The following is a 23,316-nucleotide window of genomic DNA, read 5'->3' as shown; positions in this document are numbered from 1 at the left end:
GGTTACGTAGGGTGGTGTAAATTCCGTGAACATTTTTGAAACGCTCTCCTTTCCTGTTTCGGCTCAGCTTTATGGTAGAACCGGTTTCACTGCTCGGAAATAAGCTATAGTTAAATTAAAGGGCCAGGGTTGGGTAGTTGTGCAGCATTTTGTTCTTCTGAGAATGTCGAGTGAAAACACTGTTTTCTACTGTTGTCCATGCGCTGGGAAGAGGCCATAAGCTTAAATGCGATGTTTGGAGACTGACAGGAAAGGGGAACTGTGGGTATGGATATTTTCTTTCAATGGCTATTTTCCAGGTTTTCAAACTGTGTGAACATACTCATTATTAAATATGTATTATTTAATAAAGGATGAAAAAGACGTAATTACAGAATATAAAAAAATTAAGTCGGTGCTTTTTCTTATCACAAATATACTTGATCACATAAAAGTCAACATAAATTAAGCATAAGAATTTTTTTCTTTTTTAAATGAAACGCTTTTAGGACTCCTTGCCCTTCCACACCGGTACCTTTGGAAGGCTGTGCACCTTAATCTAATTATTTTGTTGTCGCAACACTAGTATTCACCTCAGAGTTAAGTTACAAAATTGTGCTGATGGCTTGTTTGCTTGTATACTACTCCTATCAAGTGAAAAAGCCAATTATCTTTAAAAATTCAGTAACTGAGCCCTGCCTGGGTGTGGCTCAGTTGGTTGGAGTGTTTCGGATTCCATTCCTGAATCAGTATACAGTAACTGAAAAATGAAAGGAGAATGTGCCTAAGAAAAAAATATGACAACACAGTGCTTGTGTTAAAATTGATTCATGTAATACTCCCAAACTCTTGAATTAGGCAGTTTTAGATAATTGTCTCCTTAAGTTTTCATGTTCATAAACATTGACCAATACCTTGATTATGGAACTGTTTTATTTTACCTGAGATATTCTTGAAGTAGCACAATCACCAACAACAAAATTCTATCAGTAACATTCCGAAAACATGGAACTTTAAAGTTAAAATTATTATCAACTGCTGGGAGGCATATTAATGACATTGCTAAAAAACAGAATCTGAATATTAGGTTTTTAAACTAAAAATAAAATCTGGTTATTATTCTTCAGGAAATAAATGTTTCAAACATATAATCACTTTCAGATTAGCTACCACATGTTTCTATACTTAAAATATGGGGGAGTGCAATTAATATTATTTTAGGTAATTATACTTATCAATCTTTGAATCTTCTAAAGATCTAGAAAAACCATTTTCAACTTTTTTCGTCTCACTAATTACTAAAATTATGTGGCACACACCAAAAAATTTTCTTTGCTGACCTGACAAAAAAATAGGTATAATTTTGATTCATTCACAGTGGACAGCTTTTATGTTGGCTGTTGTCATTTTTTAATTTGACGATCTAAGGGAAAGGAGGTCATTGCCCCTGACTAAATAGGTATCTATTGCTTGTTTTAAAAATTCTTGTGGCACACCAGTATGAAGTGGCACACTGGTTGAAAACCGCTGATATAGAAGCCTTGAAATGTAGCAAGTTTAATGTCACTTAGAGTTCCATGGAAACATTTTTAAATTATAGAAAATATCTAATTAAATTCAGCTACGTACCATTTAAAACAAATACTTTGGGGGGTGTAATTCATGAATTAGGAAGTACCACTGTGGTTTTCCAATTTGAACTTTTAATCTAAACCCTCAATGCAACTTTATACAGAATGTCTAGTTTCTTTTCATTTTACAGAGGTTGGCATTTGTTCTGTCACTTCTCTGCACTTTTTTCATTAATAACATACTTCATGTTAACTTACAGATAATATATGAGTCATACTTTCAGTATTAAAATAAAAAGTTTTATTTAAAAATGTTAAAAACACACTTCCTTTAAAGTATATATTAAAGTAACTTAGGAAGTCCAGTCAAATCCCATAATGGTCTGTAAGGTAATCTAAGACTGCAGATGTGCTTGACAAAGTATTAAATACTCTTTTTTCTTGCCTTGAAGTTATCTTTTCCATCATGTATATTAAATGTTGATGGAAACACATATAAGGAGTTCCAAGTTCAAGAGCAAGGTCAACCCAATCCCAGATGCATTTCAGAGGTGTTTCCTCATATCCAGCAAACATGGCGGGGTTTGCTAAGAGTCCTCTTGCAACCATCACACCTACAAATTAAAGCATATCACATTTGTCCACACATTAAAATTTCCTAGTTACAAGTTCAAACTCAAACAAACTGAGAGTTAAAAAAAAAAGTAGTATTACAAGGTTTCACAACGCCCTTATATTAGTCTGTTTAATTCAATTATAACACAATTTATTTTGGTAGTTCTTTTTATAAACCCAGAAAGTTTAAAGGTACAGTTACTTACTGATATTCTTTATTAGACTTCTACATTAAACAATTAATCTTTAAGCTTTCTGTTAAGGGTAAATCCAGACTGTCATTAATTGGGCTTGCTTGAAGTTAATTTTATCTGCATTCTCCCACCTAGCAATAGGTATCACAGGGCTTGGTATGCCAGTAATTTAGAGGATAATGAAACTGCATAGCAGTCTGGGATTCTTTTGGTTCCTAACTCTCAATTCTAATCTAGGTGTTCTATTTTACTAATAGGCTATGTGTAAGATTCTTAACTGGTCATTCACTGGATGATGGTGGCAGTAAAGTAACTGACTGAATTTACCCCAATTAAAATTATCTATTGTTTGCACCCTGGTCTTGGTTGGGCATCGTCCCCTAAAGAGAAGGGTCAGGGGTTTGATGCCGGATCAGGACACATGCCTAGGCTGCGGGTTCAGTCCCCAGTCGAGGCGTGTACTAAAGGCAACAAATGAATGTTTCTTGCCCTCTCTTCTCCCTCCCTTCCCCTTTCTCTACAGTCAATAAGCATGTCCTTCAGTAAGGATTAAAAAAAAAATAATAATAAAATAATCTATTGTTTCTAAGTAGAAGAGTTAACATTTTAATAAATTACTTAGCTTAAACCAGTATGAAAGAAAATATAGTTCCAATTTAAAGAAAAATAATGAAAACATTAACATTATTCTCCCATCCCTACTTATTTTGCTAGCTAAAAGACAAAAATTGAAGTACTTATTTCTTACCATCTGTCCCAGTAATATGCCACACATTTTCTGCTTCTTTTAAGCTTCTGATGTCTCCATTAGCAATAACAGGTATAGACATATTTTCCTTAATTATTTTAATGGCTTCATAGTGAACTGGCTGATGTCTTTCTTCAACAGTTCTCCCGTGGACTGTAATCCAGGAGACACCTGTTGCTTCAGCCTTTCGACAAAGATCTACAGTCCTTGTAAGATCGTCATGGATCCTATAATTCCAAAATTATATCTTTTTATAGCACACAAATCAAAGCTAAAATTAATAAATATTTCATATAAAACGTTTTTTAGTTTTGCTATATCATATTATCACTACATGCCACTATTCGCTATTGGCAACAATAGGATGACAAGTTTTATCTTACCTAGTGCTCCTCCCCTTTGATTTTTGTAACTGAAAAAGTCATCCAAGTACTGTCACACATGAATTGAAAGATGCTATCCTAATTTTGCTGTACACGCCCCATCCCCCAAGTGGGAGAATATAATACTTTATCGTGTAATATATTTTTAATCTGTCACCAAAAACTGATTCCTGGTTTCTTTTCATTGTGAAATTTTTGTGCAAATACCATTCTGATTCTCTACTCTTGGTACCAGGAATGTTTCTTAGAATTAGTTAAGTAGTACATAGAAAAAGCTGAGGGTTTTTTTGGGGGGAAAGTTTTTAATGATAAAGGGATATTTTAATTTCTGTTAAAAAATACAAAGAGGAAGTTTTCTGGATTATAAGTAAAAATTATGGTATATATCCACTTACTAAGTATCTTATTTCAACATTTCCACATACCAGCTATAAATTAAGGATAGATACCCCTGCAACCCCAGATTGAAGGAATACTCTTTTTATTTCCTAAGTAAAGAACTGCCTGTCAGTGGATTAAAATATGTCTTTACCTTATTTTAACAGATACTGAAAATCTGGGATTTTCCACTTGATTTCTTACTTGTTTCACCATATCTTGAACAAGCTCTGGTTTGTTTATTAAGCAAGCTCCATAACCGTCTGCCATTGCCCACCTTTATAAAGCCAACACAACAATAGTTGAAGAGAAGATAAAATTGTAAAGGCGCTGTAAGTGCATCTATTTCCCTATGTAGCAATCTGGAATGGAATCAGATTTTTACAATTCATAAACCCAATGTTTCTAAGTAGATTAATTTAAGATTAGGAAAATATGTTCCCAGACCAAAAAGTACTTAGGGGAAATGGTTTTCATTGGCAAGTAAGCAAATTATCTTAACATTCATTCAACAAAAACAGATTTAAGTATTTGTAATTAATTGCAATTATTTCAGATTTTTAAAATTTCAAATTTAATGTTTATTGTACATAACAAGTGATTTTATTAGTCTTAATAGCAGAGAGATAATTTTGGCTTACAGCATCCCAACACCACTCAACAGCTTATTTAACTCTCTTAATGAGTATATAAATATGTCTGATCTAATTTGGATTATGCTCTACTTAAAACCTTGATTGTATTATTTGGACACATTTTGAATTAGTGTCCGATAATTTAGTACAATGTCAGAAACGTAGGGATATTATTGTCAAATTAAGGACATCTATCAATACCTAATTATTTAGAATCAAACAAGTAACTGTGATATAGAAAAAAAGTGTAATTATAAGGAGGTATTTCTATAAAGAAAATTAATTTGGAGAAAATAAGTGGTGAGCTCCCAAATCATAGAATCATAGTCTCTAAACCAAATATGTCTGACATGGCAGTAAAAATATGTTTTAGAAATTACTATAAACATTAGTGTCTCAATAAGCACTTATGGATTTGGTTCAAGGCAGATCCACAGATTAAAACAATTCTGGTGGTGAGGTAAAATAAAACAGTTGTCAAGAGTCTATACATTGTGTTAGCCATCAGAAAATACCTTTGCATGTATGTTCCTAAGTAATCTTTCCTTATTTTTTCTTGCTTCTTATTTAGAGCCCAAGTGCCTATTTTCCTTACTTTTTAATTCTTGGAAAACTAGAAAAGTAGTTTACCATGTCCACATAGTTTTTTTCTAATATTTTTGAAAATTCTTCCAACTTCTTTGAGCTTTACCTCTGAGGGCAACCACAGTTAATGTCTATTCCATTTGCATAAGGACAGACTATTCGCGCAGCATCAGATAAAAGTCTTGCATCATTAGCAGCAAACTGAACAATCAATGGGGAATCACCTGATAAAATAAACACCTCAATGTTAAAATTCACAGAAACACATATATACATGAAATACCAAACTAGTGTTTGTAAAATATAAAATAACTATTTTTAGCCCAAGAAGTGTCTCTTCAAACAAGAGAGCATTAAAATAATTTTAAGTATTTTAAATTAAAAACAATTTATATTTAGTACAAGTTCAACAGTATAAAGTTTTATAAAAAGAAAAGTACAACACTGCTGACAGACCTCTTCCAATGGTGAGAATTAGTTACTGTATTCCAGAACAATTTTATGTGTACCTGTAAAATTTAAACAAATGTGTACATTCTATGTACATTGCTATGTCTATTGCTTTCTTTTAAATCTGATGTGTCTGGGAGCTGTACTAAGACTTACTTTGTTATTTTTTAGTGGCATATTCCACTGTATGCAGGTGGGCCACACAGTATACTTCTAGACTGTTTTTCATTTGTGGTTCTTGCAAACAATGTGATGAGGATACTCTTACATACATGCTTTTGTGAGTACAGTAGTCCCTCTTTATATCGCAGTTCACTTATTGCGGCCTCACTGTATAGCGGGATTTTAAAAAATATATTTAATTATTTATCGCAGATTTTTCGCTATATCGCGGGATTTTGCAGTACTGTATAGGTATATTGTTAAAGTTACATAGGTTTAAGAGTGTAGAATATGTTTAAGAACATAAGTAGTGTTTATAAAAGTGTGGAACAGGTTAATAAGGGAGTGGGAAGGGTTTATAAAGCTTTAAAATATATATAAATACTAAAATAAATGTAAGGTTACCACTTCGCGGATTTTCACCTATCGCGGGGGTTGGGGGTTTAGAATGTAATACCCACAGTAAGTGAGGGAATATTGTATATTCATAGGGTAAATTCCTAGGCCTATAATTGATGAATAAGCACCTAACATTTTGATAGATATTATAAAAATTTCTTTCAAAACAATCTACCAACATAGATACATAACAATATAGACGAAAATTCTTATTTTCTTGAAACTTAATTCTACATCGTGTATCCAATAGTGTATATTTTTCTTGCCAGACTCTCCATATTCTTTGTATATTTTTCTATGTACAATTTTTCTTTTACTTGTTCCTTGTTTTCTTATTTGGTTTTTAATAAGTCAATGAACTTAGCTCTACCATAAATATAAAAAATATTATATTTCCCCAGTTTTAGTTTGTCTTTGAGTATATTTGTGCTCTTTTCTTACATATAAAAGTTTAAATTTTAACATAGCCAAATGTATCAGGTTTTAAGGACAATTTTTTTCATCTTTAGGTTAGTGTTATAAACTCTGAATAGATGTATTTAAATTTTTCTAAAGACTTTTTGATGACTAACTGTATGAGTTTTACTGTGTGTTTGCCAAAATGCAGATTTCTGGATATCATCCAATTTCCACCGATTTATGGTATTATCATGGGATCAGAGAATTTGCTTTCTCCTCAGGATGTAGGTTGCATTCCCCTTTGTAACTCAGGGGAGTTACATTCATTTATGGGTCTAATATATTTTCAACACTGTGCTAGAACTGAGGATACCAGCCAGTAAGAAATAGTTCCAGGTCTCAAGGAGCCCATAGTTTAGCAGGAGGACAAGTATTTAAAAAGGAAATTATAACACAGTAGGATTAAGTACAGCATAAAGCCTGTACTTCAAAGAAAGGACATGAGTAGAGGGTGATTAGGAAAGTATCTTGGCCACAAAATTCAAGAGCCAGATTAAGAAGCAGTAACTGTCATTTGCCAGAGAAATGGGGATATAGAGGACAGGCATGACTGAGAAGGATAGTCTAAGTAGAGGAGTGTGAGAAAATAGGGCTTGTTCAAGGACTTTAAATAATTTAGTATGTGTGAATAATAAAGTCAGTGGGCTATGGAGAGAAACTAATGAAAGATAAAGCTGCAGATGTATTTGGAGACTAGATCATGAAGAATGTTATGTATTATTCATAGCTGCTGGAATTTTACTCTTTACGCCAGTGGTTCTCAATCTTTAGCAAGCTTAGAATCATCTGGAGGACATTTTAAAACAGATGGCTAGACCACATACCCAGAGTTTCTGATTCAGTAGGCCTACAATGGAGCCTGGGAATTTCCAGTTCAAACAAGTTTCCAGATGCTGCTGCTGCTGCTGGTCTGGGGACTCACACTTTAAGAATCACTGCTTTAGGCAATGAGAGGTCTAAGAGTTGTGATCAAATTTACATTTTAGAAAGGTCACTTTGGGCTGTTTGTGGGATAGTTTGCAATGGGACAAGACTGGGGACACTGCAATAGAAATCTACTAGAATAGTTCAGGTGAGAGTAGGGGGCCATAGGGAAGGCTAACCTTACACTTTTTATACCATCCATAGTTAGAAGACACTCAGTAAAAACATATTTAAAAAAACTAAAATATTTTAAAATAAAGTCTCTGAATTGTGTTGTCTCTGCTTAAGACAAAACAGTTGAGTTCTTTTTCCTTTGTAAGTTTTACCAAGTCAGCAAACTCTGAGTTTCACATACCTTGGTTTGTGGTAAATTCACTGTCTCTGGCTTTTATAGATCTGACAAAATCAGCAGCAACTATCATTGGTGTATAGCACAGATCACAACTGTATTTTCTTACTAGTGTTCTAAAAGCCAACCTGTAAACAGATAAAATTTTAATCAGGCATTTGTGGTGACAATCAAATGTACTTCCAAGTTTAATTTAGTTAATTATTAAATATTTATTAGAGGAAAGTTCTGCCTCTTGGAAGATGGAGGAGATGTACTATTCCCTGTAATTCTTGCTTAGTATAACTAAAAACCCTGGATGTTATATGTAAAACAAATATAAGAAAACTCTGAAAGGTGGAGAAGAGAGAGCAAGACAGTGACCTTGGGACCTGAGGATTAACAATAGTGAGTTCCCTGGGTTTTCTTTTTGCCTCAAATAACCCAGACTTGGAGCTAAAGAAGCTGACAACAGGTGCAGGCAAAACAGCCCCAACAAAAGTCTGCTCCCCCTAATCAAACGCCTAGCAAGACAGAAAACTTTAATAGCAGTTCTACTCCAGCCAAACACTAAGAAAAAAAGAAATATGGTTCCCCCTCCACAAAGGTTGAGTGGGGAGCCCAGATTTCTACCATTCCAAGGCTGTAACAAGGTTTTCCAACACCTTTTCCAGGTAGTATCAGAAAAGGCCAGGTAGGTAGTTGGGATTTTAATCCCTGCTTGCAAGTAACAAGGTATCCCTCAGTAGTATTAGTGGAGACCTCATGGGGAGCCTGGACTTCCACAAATACCAAGTAGTAGTGAAGTACCCTTCTCCCTCCCCACTGGGAGTAGTATCAGAGCATGCATAGTGAAGAGCCAGGACTTTCATCATCACCCAGTGGTTAGCAGGCCACCCATTCCATGGGTAGCCACAACTCTCACCCCTGCTCAGCAATAATGTGGAGCTCCTGCCCTCAGACTGTCAAAGGAGACCAAGTGGGGAAACTGGACTTTTACATCCACCAGATCATAATGAGGTGGTGCCTCATCTTTCCCCTGCTGTAGGGATGTCAGGAAACAACCAAACAGAACATTCAATACTCAGAATCAATGTAATTCATTATATGAATAGGCTAAAGAAAAAATTCATATGATTATAGCAATCAATGTAGAAAAAGCATTTGACAAAATAACTTACTCATGATAAAAAAAACTCAGAAAAACAGGAATAGAACTTGATAAAGAGCACCCACAAAAAGCCCTACAGCTAACATTATACCTAAAGCTAAAAGATAGATTACTTTCCCTCTAGATTAAGAAGCAAAGATGTCTGCTCTCATCATTCTTATTCAAAACAGTGCTGGAACTTCTAGTCAGTGTAATAAGGCATGAAAAAAGGAACAAAAGACATATGATGGAAAGGAAGAAATAAAACTGTCCCTGTTTGCAGATGACATGATTGTTTAAGCATATAATCCCAAGGAATTTACCAAAAAACCCTCCTAGAACCAAAAAGTGAGTTAAAGTTTCCAGAATACAAGATTAATATATGAAAATTGATTTTATTTCTATATACCAACAATTTACACATGGACACCAAAATTAAAAGTATAATACCATTTACAATCTCTCAAAAAAATTGGGTATAAGTCTAACAAAACACATACAGAATTTATATGTTGAAAACTACACAACACTGATGGAAGAAATCAAACGAGATCTAAATAAATCTTGACATACTGTATTCATGAGTTGGGTGAGACAGCATAGTAAGAAATTCAATTTTGTCCAAGTTGATATAAATATTTAATATAATTCTTATGAAAATTCCATCAAGATATTTTGTAGATACAGATCAAGATCATCACGAAATTTAGAATGGAAAGTGAACTAGAATAGCTAAAACAATTTTGAGGGGAAAAAAAAAGTGAGAGGAGGACTCAGACTACCTGATTTCTAGATTTATTATATAGCTAGCAATAGTAATAGACTGTGGTACTGGTGAAGGAATAGACACATAGATAATGGAACAAGAATAGAGAATCTAGATATAGAGCCATACAAACATGCTCAACTAATTTTTGACAAAAATGCAAAAGTAATTCAATAGTAGAAAGACAGCCTTTTCCATAAATGGCATTGAAGTAATTAGATGTCCATAGGCAAAGAAAATGAACCTTAACCTAAGCCTCACACTTACAAAAAAATAACTCAAAATTGATCATGGACTTAAATGTAAAACATAAAGCCATAAGACTTTTAGAGAAAAAATATGAGAAAATCTTTAGAATCTAGAGCTACACAAAGATTTCTTACTCCTCACATCAAAAGCACAATTTACATATAAAAATAATCGATAAGTTAGATTTAATCACTAAATAAAAATTTTGCTCTGCAAAAGACAATTCATTAAGAGGATGAAAAGATAAGTTATATACTGGGAGAAAATATTTGCAAACCACAAATCTGACAATAGTAATAGCTAGAATACACAGAGAACTCAAAACTCAACAGTAAACAAAATTCAAAACCAAAAGAATAACCTGATCCAAAATGGGTGGACTTGAATAGATATTTCTCCAGAATAGACATAAAATGGCCAAAAGAACATTAAAAGATGCTCAGCATCACTAACAAAATACAAAACCACAGTGAGATATCACTTCATATCCATTAGGATGGGTATAATAAAAAACAAACAAAAAAAAGTGTTGCTGGTTCTTTGCAAGGGTACGGGACGCGAAGGTGCGACAAACCAGCAAGTGCTGTCGCTGCAGTTATGTCTTCAGCTTCACAATGTTTCCTTTGGCCAAAAACGCGCTAGGTCGTCTCCCAGTTCGTAGCATTCAGCAAATAACGGCAAGGCAGATCAACCAGAAACGCACACCTGATTTCCATGACAAATATGGTAATGCTGTATTAGCTAGTGGAATCACTTTCTGTATTGCTGCATGGGCATATACAGCAACACAAATTGGAATAGAATGGAATCTGTCCCCCGTTGGCAGAGTCACCCCAAAGGAGTGGAGAGATTAGTAATCATCCCAGCCGGCGTAATAATTAACGGGCTCAAAATCAACTCGTAATTGCTGCCAAGTGGAAAGCACTGTCTACCCATTAAAATATGGCACGATGGAAGAAATAAAGTACATTTGAAACCTTCAAAAAAAAAAAAAAAAGTGTTGCTGAGGATGTTGAAATATCAATCTCTCATGCACTGCAAGTGCGAATGTAAAATGGTATGGCCACTATGAAAAACAATATGGAGGTTCCTCTAAACCTAAAAATAGAATTCCCATATGATCAGCAATTCCACTTCTAAGCATAGACCCTAAAGAATTAAAAACGGTCTCAAAAAGGTATTTATATATCCATAGTCATAGCAGCATTATTCGCAAAAGCCAAAAGATGGAAATAACCCAAGTGTTCATTAATTAATGAATTAATAAACAAAAGTGGTATATACATACAATGAAATATCATTCAGCCTTAAAAATGAAATTCTGATACATGTTACAACATGGATGAAACTTCAAGATATTATGCTAAGTGAAATAAGCTAGTCTCAAAATGACAAATATGGTACAATTCTACTTAAATGAAATATTATACATAGACTAGTCAAATTCATAGAGGGAGAAAGAATGGTGGTTATCAGGAGCTGTGGGAACAGGGAATGAGGAGTTATTGTTTAATGGGTATAGAGGTTCAGTTTTGCAGGATAAAAAAAGACAGGATGTACAACAGTGTGAATGTACTTAACAGTACTGAATTGTACACTTAAAAGTGTTTAAAATTGTACATTTTAAGTTGTGTGTGTCTTACCACAAATCAAAAATTTAAACAACTAATCAATAATAAAAAACTAAATAATTCAATTAGAATATTAGCAAAAGACATAAAGAAACATTTCCTCAACAACACCTAGATGGCAAAAAGCACATGAAAAGATGGTGGATGTCATTAGACACACACGAAATGGTAATCCAAACCACAATGAGATATCACTGCAAACCAATCATGGCTAAAATAAAAAGTGACATTATGAAAAGTTGGTGAGGAGGAGAAGAGGAAACCAGACCTCTCATATATTGCTGGTGGGAGCATAAAACAGTACAGCCACTTTAGAAAAATCCAGCAGTTTCTTAAAAAAACTAAATATATATAACTACCATATGACCCAACAATTGCAGTCCTGGAAATTTGTCCTAGATTAAATGAAGATTTATGTTCACACAAAAACCTGTGCATGAATGCTTATATTTATTTAATATCTATCATATCTTTACAGTTGATTATAAGCACTACCATATTTATAGATATAAAAATTAAGCTTCAAGAGGTTAATTATTTATTCAGGGCCACATACATACTTGCCAAGTGGTAACACCAAAACTCAAGCCTAAATCATGATCCCAAAGCTAAGTGTTTGAAGATGCCATGTGGTGAAGTGGTCTTACTTTTAAAAAGTCAGAGCATAAAAAGAAAATCACCATTTAACAATACTTACTTTGAATATCGAACCATTGGGGCAGAGATTTTTACCAGCTGCCCAGAATGAAACATTTCTACTGGATCTTTTTTTCTTTCTTGACATATTGTGGTTTGTATGCAGTCATTCTTCATGAACACAGATTTGTTTCAAATCTGAAAAAAAAAAAAAATCAATTTACATAGAGAAGTTACTTTCATTAAATGAATTCCTATCACTCTAACAATTTCAATAGCCAAGAACATACATTTTTCATTAGGCCTGTGGGATCAGAAATCTTTTTTCTTTATCCTTGACCTGAGAACATTTTTAAATGTTTTTTTCTTTATTTTAAAGTATATTTTATTGATTATGTTGTTACAGTTGTTCCAATTTATTTTCCCTTTGCTCCCCTCTGCCCAGTATCCCCCTTCCCTCCAGCAATCCCATCCCCCTAAGTTCATCTCCCTAGGTCGTGCATATAAGTTCTTTGGCTTCACCCTTTCCTATGTTATTCTTAACTCCCTGCCATCTATTTTGTAGCAACCAATTACGCTTCTTAATCCCTGCACCATTTCCTCATTTCTCCCTTTTTCCCCTCCTAGATGATAACCCTCCAAACGATCCCCATACCTATAATTCTGTTCCTATTCTGGTTTGCTTAGTTGGATTTTGTTTTTATTTTTTAAATTCAGTTGTTGATAGTTCTGAGTTTGTTGTCATTTTAATGTTCATAGTTTTGATCTTCTTTTTATTAAATAAGTCCCTTTGACACTTCATATAATAATGGCTTGGTGATGATGAACTCATTTATCTTTACCTTGTCTGAGAAGCACTTTATCTGCCCTTCCATTCTAAATGATACCTTTGCTGGATAGAATAATCTTCGTTGTAGGTCCTTGCTTTTCATCACATTGAATACTTCTTGCCAGCCACTTCTTGCCTGCAAAGTTTCTTTTGAGAAATCAGCTGATAAGTCTTATAGGCACCCCTTTGTAGGTAACTCTCTGCTTTTCTCTTGCTGCTTTTAAGATTCTCTCTTTATCTTTCACCTTTGGCATTTTAATTATGATGTGTCTTGGTGTGGTCCTCTCTGGGTCCAGCTCGCCCGGGACTCTCTGTGCTTCCTGGACTTGTATGTCTATTTCTTTCACCAAATTTGGAAAGTTTTCTTCCATTATTTTCTCCCTTAAGCTTTCAATTTCTTGTTCTTCCTCTTCTCCTTCTGGCACCCCTGATTCGGATGTTGTCACATTTAAAGTTGTTCCAGAGATTCCAGAGCCTCTCCTCATTCTTTTCAATTCTTGTTTCCTCATTCTGCACTGGTTGACTGTTTTTTCTTCCTTATGTGCCAAATCATTGATTTGAACCCGTTTCCTTCCCTCCACCATTAGTTTTATGTGGATTTTCCTTCGTTTCATTTAGCATAGCCTTCACTTCTTCCCTTATGCGTTTGCCATACTTAAGCAAATCTGTTAAGCCTGTGAGCATCTTTATCGCCAGTGTTTTGAACTCTATGTCTGTTAGGTTGGCTATCTCCTTGTCACTTATTTCTCCACTGAAACCTTGATCTATTCCCTCTTTTGGCTCCTACTTCTGTCTCCTCATCTTGACAGGCTCCAGTGTTTGTTTGCCTCTGTGTCTTAGGTACAGCTGTTGCACCTGTTATGTTTTAAGAGGTGGAGCCTTAGGTATTCGTCAGTACAAGGCGACCCATTTCACCACGTTGTGGTGCTGTATGTGGGGGAACAATGCTGCTTCCTCAGCACTCACCCCTTTTCCAGGCATTTCTCCCACTTCCGTATGGGACTGCGCCCCTCTAGCTGTTGCTCTGGCCATTGTTCCCAGAGTGGGTGGGTCTGCAGACATTCTAGAACTATGGGGGCCCTTTAAACAAGCAGACTCTGCTGAGAGACCAGCAGTTTCTTCCTTCGCCTCAAGCCCCACTGTTTTGCACAGTCAGAAGCAATGAGGCTTTATTTTCCCTGGCGCTGGGACCGTGAGCTGTGTGGTCTGGTCTGGTGCTGGGAGTACTCCCCAGGTGTCTCTTCCTACTATTGAAAACGTGTAACTACACTTTCTGCCGGTCTGCCACTGCCACTGCTGCTGCCACCACCACACCATGTTCTCTCTGCCCCGGCTCTGCCCCTCCTACCTGTCTGGATGAGTATCTCTTCTTTATAGCTTTGTTTGTTGGACTTCCATGCAGCTTGATTTTCTGAAACTTCTGGTTGTCTCTAGTTTTGAGGTAGTTGTGTTCCTTCTTATTTGTGGAGGGAAATGCAGCATTCTGTCTAAGTCTTTATATTGGCCGAAAGTCCCCTTTTGTTTTCTTAAAAGATTTTATTTATCTTTATAAAGAGGGGAAGGGAGGGAGAAAAAGAGGGAGAGAAACATTGATGTGAGGGAGAAACACTGACTGGCTGCTTTCTTGTATGCGCCCTAACTGGAGACAAACCTGCAACCAGCATGTGCCCTGACCAGAAATCTAACTGGCAACCTCCCATTTTGTGACCTATGCCCAGCCAACTGTGCCATGTGGGTCAGGGTTTGAAGACATTTCTTCATTGCTTTTAGAGAGGAATGGGGTAAGGGAGAGGGAGGGAGGGAGATAGACAGATAGACAGACAGACATTGATGGGAGAGATAAACATCGGTGGGTTGCATTCCATACCCACAACCTAGGTATGTGCCCTAACTGGAAATCAAACCCCCAACCTTTTGGTATATAGGACAATGCTCCAACTGAGCCACGCTGGCCAGGGTGGGATCAGAAATTTCTTTAACTTCTCACAGTATCAAATGTAATACCACAAAATTCTGCCTCTACAAGTTACTGACAGTTTTTATCACAATGGGAAATTATGATGTTATGTTCTGAACAGATTATTCTTGTTTATATCAAAAACTAACGACTTCAAATTCTATACTTAACACAGTAATATTTCCTGCTCAAATTAATAAATGATCATGATGTGGAAAACTATAAGATTTTTTTCATAGTATACCATGTTATAACTTTTCATATTATTCTTGAATTTTAATTTTTGGCAATGATAAACTAGAAAATTTGATTGGAATCACTTCATGTATTATAAATGTATATCTGGCACTTTGAAATACCTTGTTTTATCCAGGAAATTTAACAACTTTAAGTAGTTAGCATTTCAAAAGATAGACTGGTATGTTTAGTGTTTATTCTCATTCTCAAATCCTATTCTTTGTACCTGAATCACAAAACAAAGGAGAAAAAAAACCTTCTGTTATTCTTTAAAACTTAATGTATTATTATCTAGTGAAAATTTCATGATAAATATGAAAATTACTTTTTTGACCAAAGAGGTTCAAGTTACCAATTAGGTGGTTCATAGTATTTCACAGTTGCTATACTTAAAATCTTATAATTTCATAGCATTAGCTTCTTTTCATATTTCAGTCTTTAGCCTTAGAAACTTAGAAACAGATACAGGCCAATTTTAGAAAGGTTGATTGCTCAACATGCAAGTTTTTATTTGCCTAATCCTGAAAGTATAGATATAGCCAATTATTATAATTTCCTTAGGTAGAATGTACAACTGGAATATGATAAACTAGTTTTACTAATCACTGTTCAATAAGCCTAACCTAATAAAAATGTGTACAGTTATTAGCATCTTATCTTTTCATTATATTTTTAAAAGATTACCTTTTATTTTTAAATTACAGTTGACATACATTATCATATTAGTTTCAGGTATATATCCCAGTGATTAGATATTACATAACTAAGTGAATATTCTGATAAATCTTGTACCCATCAGACACCACCAATAGTTATTAGAATTTTATTAACTATATTCCCTATCCTGTACTTTACATCCCCATGACTATTGTGTAACAACCAATTTGTACTTCTTAATTTCTTCACTTTTTCACCTATCTCCCCAAACATCTCCTATCTGGCAATCATCAAAATGTTCTCTGTATCTATGACTCTGTTATTGTTCTGCTTGTTTATTTTTTTAATTTTAATTTCTACTTATTTTTAAAATAGATTTTAGAAAGCGAGGAAGGGAGAGAAAGGGAGGGAGGAAGGGAGTTAGGGGAAGAGAGAGGAAGATCAATTTGAGAGAGAAACATCAATCAGTTGCCTCCCGTATGTGTCTCAACCAGGGATCAAACCCACAACCTTTCTGGTGTTCAAGACAGCACGACAACCAACTGAGCCACCTGGCTAGAGCTATTTTGTTTTTTAGATTAAATTTTTGATAGATATGTATTTATTGCCATTTTATTGTTCAAATATTTGATCTTTCTTTTCTTCTTAAAGAACATTTCATATAATACTGGCTTGGTGGTGATGAACTCCTGTATCTTTTTCTCATCTAGGAAGCTCTTTATCTGTCCTTTTATTCTAAATGATAGTTTTGCTAGGTAGAGTAATCTTGGTTGCAGGTCTTTGCTTTACATCCTGTTGACTATTTCTTGCCAATCCCTTCTGGCCTGCAAAGTTTCTGTCAGGAATGAACTGACAGTCTTATGGGAGCTCCCTTGTAGATAACTAACCACTTTTCTCTTGCTGCTTTTAAAATTGTCTTTAGCCTTTGGCATTTAGTTAGGATGTGTCTTGGTGTGGGCCTCTTTGGGTTCATCTTGTCTAGGACTCTGTGCTTCCAGGACTTGCACAACTATTTCCTTCACTAGGTTAGGGAAGTTCTCTGTCATTATTTTTTTCAGATAGGTTTTCAACTTCTTGCGCTCTCTCTTCTCCTTCTGGCACATCCATGATATGAACATTGGTACACTTGAAGTTGTCCCAGAGGCTCCTTAACTCTCCTCATTTCTTTGGAACTTTTCTTTTTGCTGTTCTGATTAGGTGTTTTTTGCTTTTTATATTCCAAATCACTGATTTGATTCTTGGCTTTATCTACTCTAGTTAGTATATCCTTCATTTCTGACTGGTCCCTTTTTATGCTGTTGATGTTCTCATTAAGTTCATTGAGTATCCTTATAACTAGTATTTGGAACTCTGCATCTAGTAGATTGCTTGCCTCCATTTTGTTTAGTTCTTTTTTGGAGTTCTGTTCTGTTCTTTTGTCTCTTCATTTTGGCAGCCTTCCTGCGTTCATTCCTATGTATTAGGTATAGCTTCTATGTCTCCCAGGCTTGGTAGGATTGCCTAATGTAGTAGGTGTCCTCTAGCATCCAGTGGCATATCCTCCCTAATTACCCATGCTGGGAACTTGAGGTGTGCCCTGTGTGGGCTGTGTACACCCTCCTGTTGTAGCTAAGCCTTGATTACTGTTGGCATATCAGTGGAAAGGATTTACCTCTTGGCAGGTTGGATCTAAGGGCTGCATGTGACCACCAAATACTGACCTGTGATCACCATGGCAGGTAAGCTATGCAGGAGCCCACTCCACAGAGCAGGACTTACTTCTGTAGGGCTCTGGTGCTCACAGCATCCATCCCTTCAGTGTGTAGCTTGTGAAGGTGGTTGGGAGGTGACGCTTCAATGTGGTCTGAGGCTGTCCACTGGACGTATAGGCTCTTGGCCTCCCAAGAGGTGTAGGCCAAGGTCAGTTGCCATCTGTGTTCTGCCCAGGGCCATTCAGCATGCGCTACAAAGAGATATGCAGAAGGCTGCCACTTGTGCTGAGCTTGGAGATACTCAGGTGAGGCCAAGCTGCAAAACAAGGCTGGAAGCTGCTAGTGCCGGGCCCGGGTTCACTTAGCAAGAGGTACAGGGCACGCTGAGGGAAGATGTTGCTTGTTGCTTGTTTGAGAGATTTTAGTTAAGTCTGAAGCCTGCGCCAAGACATGCCATTTGTATGGAAAAGCCACTGGACATAGCTTGGGTGAACCTGAAAATTAGGTGGGGTGGGTACTCAAGGAATCACCAGGGCAGGGCAAACAGTATTAGCCAGGTTGATGGAATCTTGGGTATGGCACTCGCCTGCTGGCTCTTTGTGGGGAGGGCTCATCAAAGGAACAGTGGCCTCTGCCAGCACTTCTCTCTGGGAGAAAGCTGCTGAGAAACTGCCACCCCTCTGCCCCAAGCTTTTCCCCTGATGCTGGACAATTCATTTGCTCCCTGTATGTTTCTGGTGCCTTTCAAGTTGCTGCCCCAGTGCTGGAGCTCAGATGGAGTGATTTTGAGTCTGTGTATGGACCCTTTAAGAGGAACTGCCTGGGACTCCAGTGTCCCTCTGTTTCCCTCAGCCTCAACCCCCACTTGTTTTTACAGCAAGAAGTTATGGAGACTTCTCTTTCTGGCACTGAAACCCTTGGCTGGGGGGCTTGCAGTGGAGCTGGGACTCCTCACTCTGTAGCTGATATCCCTCCTAATTTTCATCTACCTCATGTGGGTGTGTGGTCAGTCCATTCCACATCTCCGTCCCTCCTACCAGTCTCCCAGTTTTCATCTGTCACACGTGGATGTGTGGCCAGTCTATTCCATGTCTCTGTCCCTTCTACAGGTCTCAATGTAGCTTCTTCTTTAATTCCCTAGTTATAGGGCTTCCATTCAGCTGGATTTCAGGCAGTCCTTAATGATGGTTGTTATATAGTTCAGTAGTATTTTGATGTGGTTGTGAGAGGAGGTGAGTACCGCATTTACCTACACCACCATCTTGACCTTAATTATCTTTTTTATAATAAAAATTCATTAGGATGATATGACATATATAAACTATAAATAACAAAACAGTTCTTTTCATGAGTCAAACCTATTTCTTCTCTCTTGCATTTCATATCTTGGTTATGCCATCACTATCCACCCCTATTCACTAAGTCAGAAATCTAGGGTTTTCTCTACTTCTCCATTTCTCACAAGTGTGTTAACCAAGTGGTACCTTTAATTAAATGTTAAGCACATCTTCATTGCCCGGGTCTCTGTATATACTCATAATCCCCCATCGTGACAGTCTTTTTGAATCTTAGATAGTTGATATTATTTACTCACTACACTCATTACTCTGTTATGTTACCATGTGTATTTTCAATTACTTTTATAGAGTATAGTAACACCTGTTTCTTCAACAAATGTTAAGTTTCTGATAGATATTGGAAATGCAGATGAAAATACATTTCCTATGTCCTTAAAAACATATTAGAAATACACATAACAATAGCTCCAAAACACACACATGCACACACTCACAATTTAACCACTGTGGAACTGTCTAGAGAAGTGAGGGTATCATCAACAATGGAAGAAGGAAAGCTTCAGTTGTAACTACATGGGAGTGTCCAGCCACTCATATAAAACCAGATGCTTGAAAGTGCTTGATGTTTTCAGTGAATCATTAGTAGTTTAGTGTTATTTGAGTTCTAACTGAACTAGAGAGTGTGAGGAACTAGATAGGAATGGGCCTTATACCAGGTTATGATTATTTTAGATTATATAATGCAGGACACAGATTTTCAACCTTTTCCATCTCATGTCATACATGAATTAATTATAAAAATCCTACAGCAACCCCCCAAAAATATATATATATATGTATATATATACAGCAGAACCTCAGTTCTCGAACTTAATCTGTTTTGGAATGCTGTTTGAGAACTGAATTGTTTGAGATTGGAAATGTTCAAGACCTGAACCTGAGGTTCGACTATATTTTTTGCCAATCTGACCGAAAAAAAAAAAAAAAAAAAAAAAAAAGGTATAATTTTGATTCATTTATACCAGACAGCTATTGTTGTATTGGCTGTTGTCATTTCTTTTATTTGACAATCTAAGGGAAGAGGTCAGTGCCCCTGACTAAATAGGCAGGTATCACATTTTTAAAATTCTTGTGGCACACTGGTTGAAAATTGCTGAGGTAGGGCCTTGGTTCTTAACCATTTTTTTCTCCTCGATAGATTTCTACATGTGTTCTCAATATGCTAACATATTCATGCAACATATTTCCATGGGTGCACCACATATTTTTATACAAGTTGCATGTATGTGTCACTCCTTGTTACTAGTTGTAACTGAAAAACTTTAGCAGGGAAACCACAAGATCAGATTTCTGATTTAGAAATATTTCACTGGAGGGAGTAGGGCTATTGGCAAAATATAAGGAGGTCATTGTAGTAGGTCAGGACATCCATAATGAGTGTCTGATCTGGGACTCTGGGGTAATAAGGGAAAAGAGAATAAATTTAGGATCTATTTAGAAATAACAATAAACTGGCAAAATACTTAGAAGGTAGAAATCACTTTATGACAGTGCATTACATAGGAAGAAAGAATTCAAGAATGATGTGTACACTTTTGGCTTTAGAGACTGGATGGATGGCAATCTGAATTAACAAGACAGAAAACCAGAAGGAGAAATAGATTTTGGCAGGGAAACATGAGTTTACATTTGGGCACACTGAACTTGAGATGCTGATGGGATGGATTTCCAGATGGTGATGCCTCATTAACTGGTCACATAGATAGGGTGCTCAGGAAAAAGCTAAAGATATAGATTGAGTCTTTAACTTTTAAATGATAAATTTAATCTAAAAACATGGGCAATACTTAAGGATGCCTTACCTTGCAAGAGAGCCTTCAAAACATCAACATTTAAGTAAAAAAGAAGAATGCAAAGGAGATGAGAGATTAACTCTGGATCTGGGAAGAAGAAACCCGAAGACTGATATTCAAAAACCAAGAGAGGGGAGATATCACAAAGGAAGGAGGGGATAAGCATCTTAAACATTACAGAAAAGTTAAGTAAGGTAAAGACTAAAATGTGTGCGATGGCAACAAAGTCATTAGTGACTTTCACAAGAACAATTTTATTCTTATTGATTCTTATAATTTTGTTGAATAAATTCATAAATCAGTAGCTTGCAACCATGGTTGTACATTAGAATGACATGGGGATCTTTTTAACAATCAGGATGCCCAAACCATATTCCAGACCAATTAACTGTGAATCTTTGGACTTAGGGTGCTGGCATCAGTGATTTTTAAAACTCTCTAGGTGATTTCAGTGTGCAACCAAGCATGAGGGAAAACAAATCCATAAACTACAAAGCATGTGATACAATTGCATATTAGCTCCTTTGGGATAGGATAGGGATTCATGCTGGTATGTATAGTGGGGACTCATTGAATGAAAAATATTATGTAACTTTCCTAAAGTTTTCCAATGTAAAAGCCAAGGGAAGAAAAACAAATTACATATTTCAAAGATAATGCTTATTAACATTCAAGACTTATTTAAAATTTTGTGTACTGTTGTTACAGAAGGGGGTTGTCCAAAAATCCCCAGAGCCTGTGGGTTGGGGGATGGGGAAAAGGAAACAGCTTTTAAGATGCCTTCACATGCCTGTGGCTAGTGGCTAGTGTCTTTGTTACACAAATGGCTTTGACACTTCCAAGGCCCCAAGAAGATGGGAGGGGTTTTTGGACCATGGAATGGTATAGAAAAAGCACACAGCCTATGTAAGGTTCTGTGAATGGTCAGAACTGGTTACCATGCCCACTGCGTCACAGCACGCAGTCAGGGATTTAAAAATAAGTGGCAGACATTTTAGGGGAGGTTCTCCATGTGTTTTTGAGAAGGGAGGATCTCCATGCAGCTTTGAAAGGGCAAAGGGAGATCCATGCGTGATCCAGTGCAACATGGCACATGTTTTCCTGGACTGTTGTACCCCAGATCCTGAAGGACACAGCTGACAGGTAAGGGATGGGGAACTTCTGGGCATGTTTTCGGCTTCTAGCCTTTTGGGGAGCAAGGGAAGTGCTGGGTTCTGTGGGAAAACAGGGCTCTGAGCTGAAGTGCTCACTGCCTTCCCCAGGTTGGAATATTGTAAATAAAGACCTGTTTTCCTCAACACTAGTTGTTGAGTTTTACACCGAGGCACCACGTGAAAGAACCCCCTTTCGCTCTGTAACAGTTCTGGCAACCCAGAAGGGACTAACGGACCCTGTAGCCAGGTTTGCTCTGTAACACTATGGAGTAATGAAACCCAAGTTTGAACACGCTGCTCTTGGCAATTGTGTGACCTGCATTCTGAACCATCAATCTTATTCACACCATGATTGAGATCAAACAAATTATATTATGGAAAAACCAGAGACAAAAAGAAAGCATTACGCAGTATATCATGACACTTGCTCACTTGAGATGTTTTAAGTATTAAATGAATTTATAAAGTACTTAGAAAAGCATTTAGCACAGGGTAAATACTATTACTGCACCTTCTTTAAACACTTAGCAAAATCAAGAGACCCACATAGATCTGATTTGGGAAAACAATGGCTGTCTGTGGACATAAAGGAAAAGTTGCATGTTTCTTTTTATAAAGAAATGCTTAAATTAACTTTCTTTCATACATGATTGACATGTTAATTTATTAGCATTTAGCTTGGGAGAAATCTAGGTGAATGAATAATGCAGATGTAGCTGAGAAGACGATGAGAACTAATTTGAATTTACAGCTTCAGTATTGTTGTGATATGGAAAAATCCATCAGTTTGTAATATGAATGAGTATGGCATCTTTCATAGCACGTGGCTGACACTGAGATGAAGTTGAAAAGCAAGTCCTGATCTTATGGGAGAGAGGACAGAGACCGAGTCCACATGTTTTTTTCCTGGTTCAGGCTTCCTTCTTCATCCACTCTCGGCTCTACCTAATTCTCACTATTCATCCCTGGGAACTTTCCTTCCCAAGAGTTTTCCACCTGCCTTTACCCCAGAATTGAGAATCAAGGCGTGAAACAGAGAAAATTGGGTAACTACTAACTTCCGACAGCTGGGCCTGTGGAACGCAAGCGAAGCTCCCACAAACCACCACTCTCCTCTCCTGCCTCCAAGAAACCCCTGTTCTTAGGTTAAATACTTGCTTTAGCGTTAAGCGCTGCGGCCACGTTCCGGTGTCCACCTTTTCGGCCTGAGAACCACTCAAGTCCCAGTGGTACGGGGAGAGATGGCAGAAAGCGACGGCCCCGTGGCTTCGGATTCCGCGTGAGCTAAGACTTCGGCGCCCGCCGGCTCTGGGACACACGGCTCCCAGCCAAGACCTGCCCAGCTGCTATTGAGCCAATTCACCAGGCAGGTCTGAAGCTGTAGGCGGAGCATGGCGG

The 23,316-nt window shown here is 36.8% G+C and overlaps 1 protein-coding gene and 1 pseudogene across 4 annotated transcripts; one reads left to right on the top strand and one right to left on the bottom strand.

The window, feature by feature from the left end:
- Nucleotides 1-1,520: 1,520 nt before the first annotated feature.
- On the bottom strand, nt 1,521-23,275 carry DUS4L (dihydrouridine synthase 4 like). Of its 4 annotated transcripts, none has more exons than XM_090287345.1 (7): nt 23,077-23,274; nt 12,304-12,440; nt 7,838-7,959; nt 5,195-5,312; nt 4,023-4,145; nt 3,108-3,334; nt 1,521-2,164 (listed from the first exon to the last, which is right to left on the bottom strand). In XM_090287345.1, exons 2-7 carry the CDS (start codon nt 12,417-12,419, stop codon nt 1,917-1,919), a joined length of 954 nt encoding a protein of 317 aa, XP_090143471.1. In that variant the 5' UTR covers nt 12,420-12,440; nt 23,077-23,274; the 3' UTR covers nt 1,521-1,916. The 4 variants fall into 4 exon arrangements, with proteins under 4 accessions (XP_090143471.1, XP_090143472.1, XP_090143473.1 ...); XM_090287346.1 differs by lacking the exon at nt 23,077-23,274 and adding an exon at nt 17,681-17,834; XM_090287347.1 differs by lacking the exon at nt 23,077-23,274 and adding an exon at nt 14,420-14,554.
- On the top strand, nt 10,522-10,868 carry LOC150001774 (cytochrome c oxidase subunit 7B, mitochondrial pseudogene; annotated as a pseudogene).
- Nucleotides 23,276-23,316: the final 41 nt, after the last annotated feature.

The sequence above is a fragment of the Furipterus horrens genome, unplaced genomic scaffold (genome assembly GCF_987537825.1).
Source record: "Furipterus horrens unplaced genomic scaffold, mFurHor1.1.pri manual_scaffold_9, whole genome shotgun sequence".
Classification (NCBI taxonomy): Eukaryota; Metazoa; Chordata; class Mammalia; order Chiroptera; family Furipteridae; genus Furipterus; species Furipterus horrens.
Note: the sequence above shows the minus strand (reverse complement) of the source record. Positions and strands in the feature narration are given on the sequence as shown.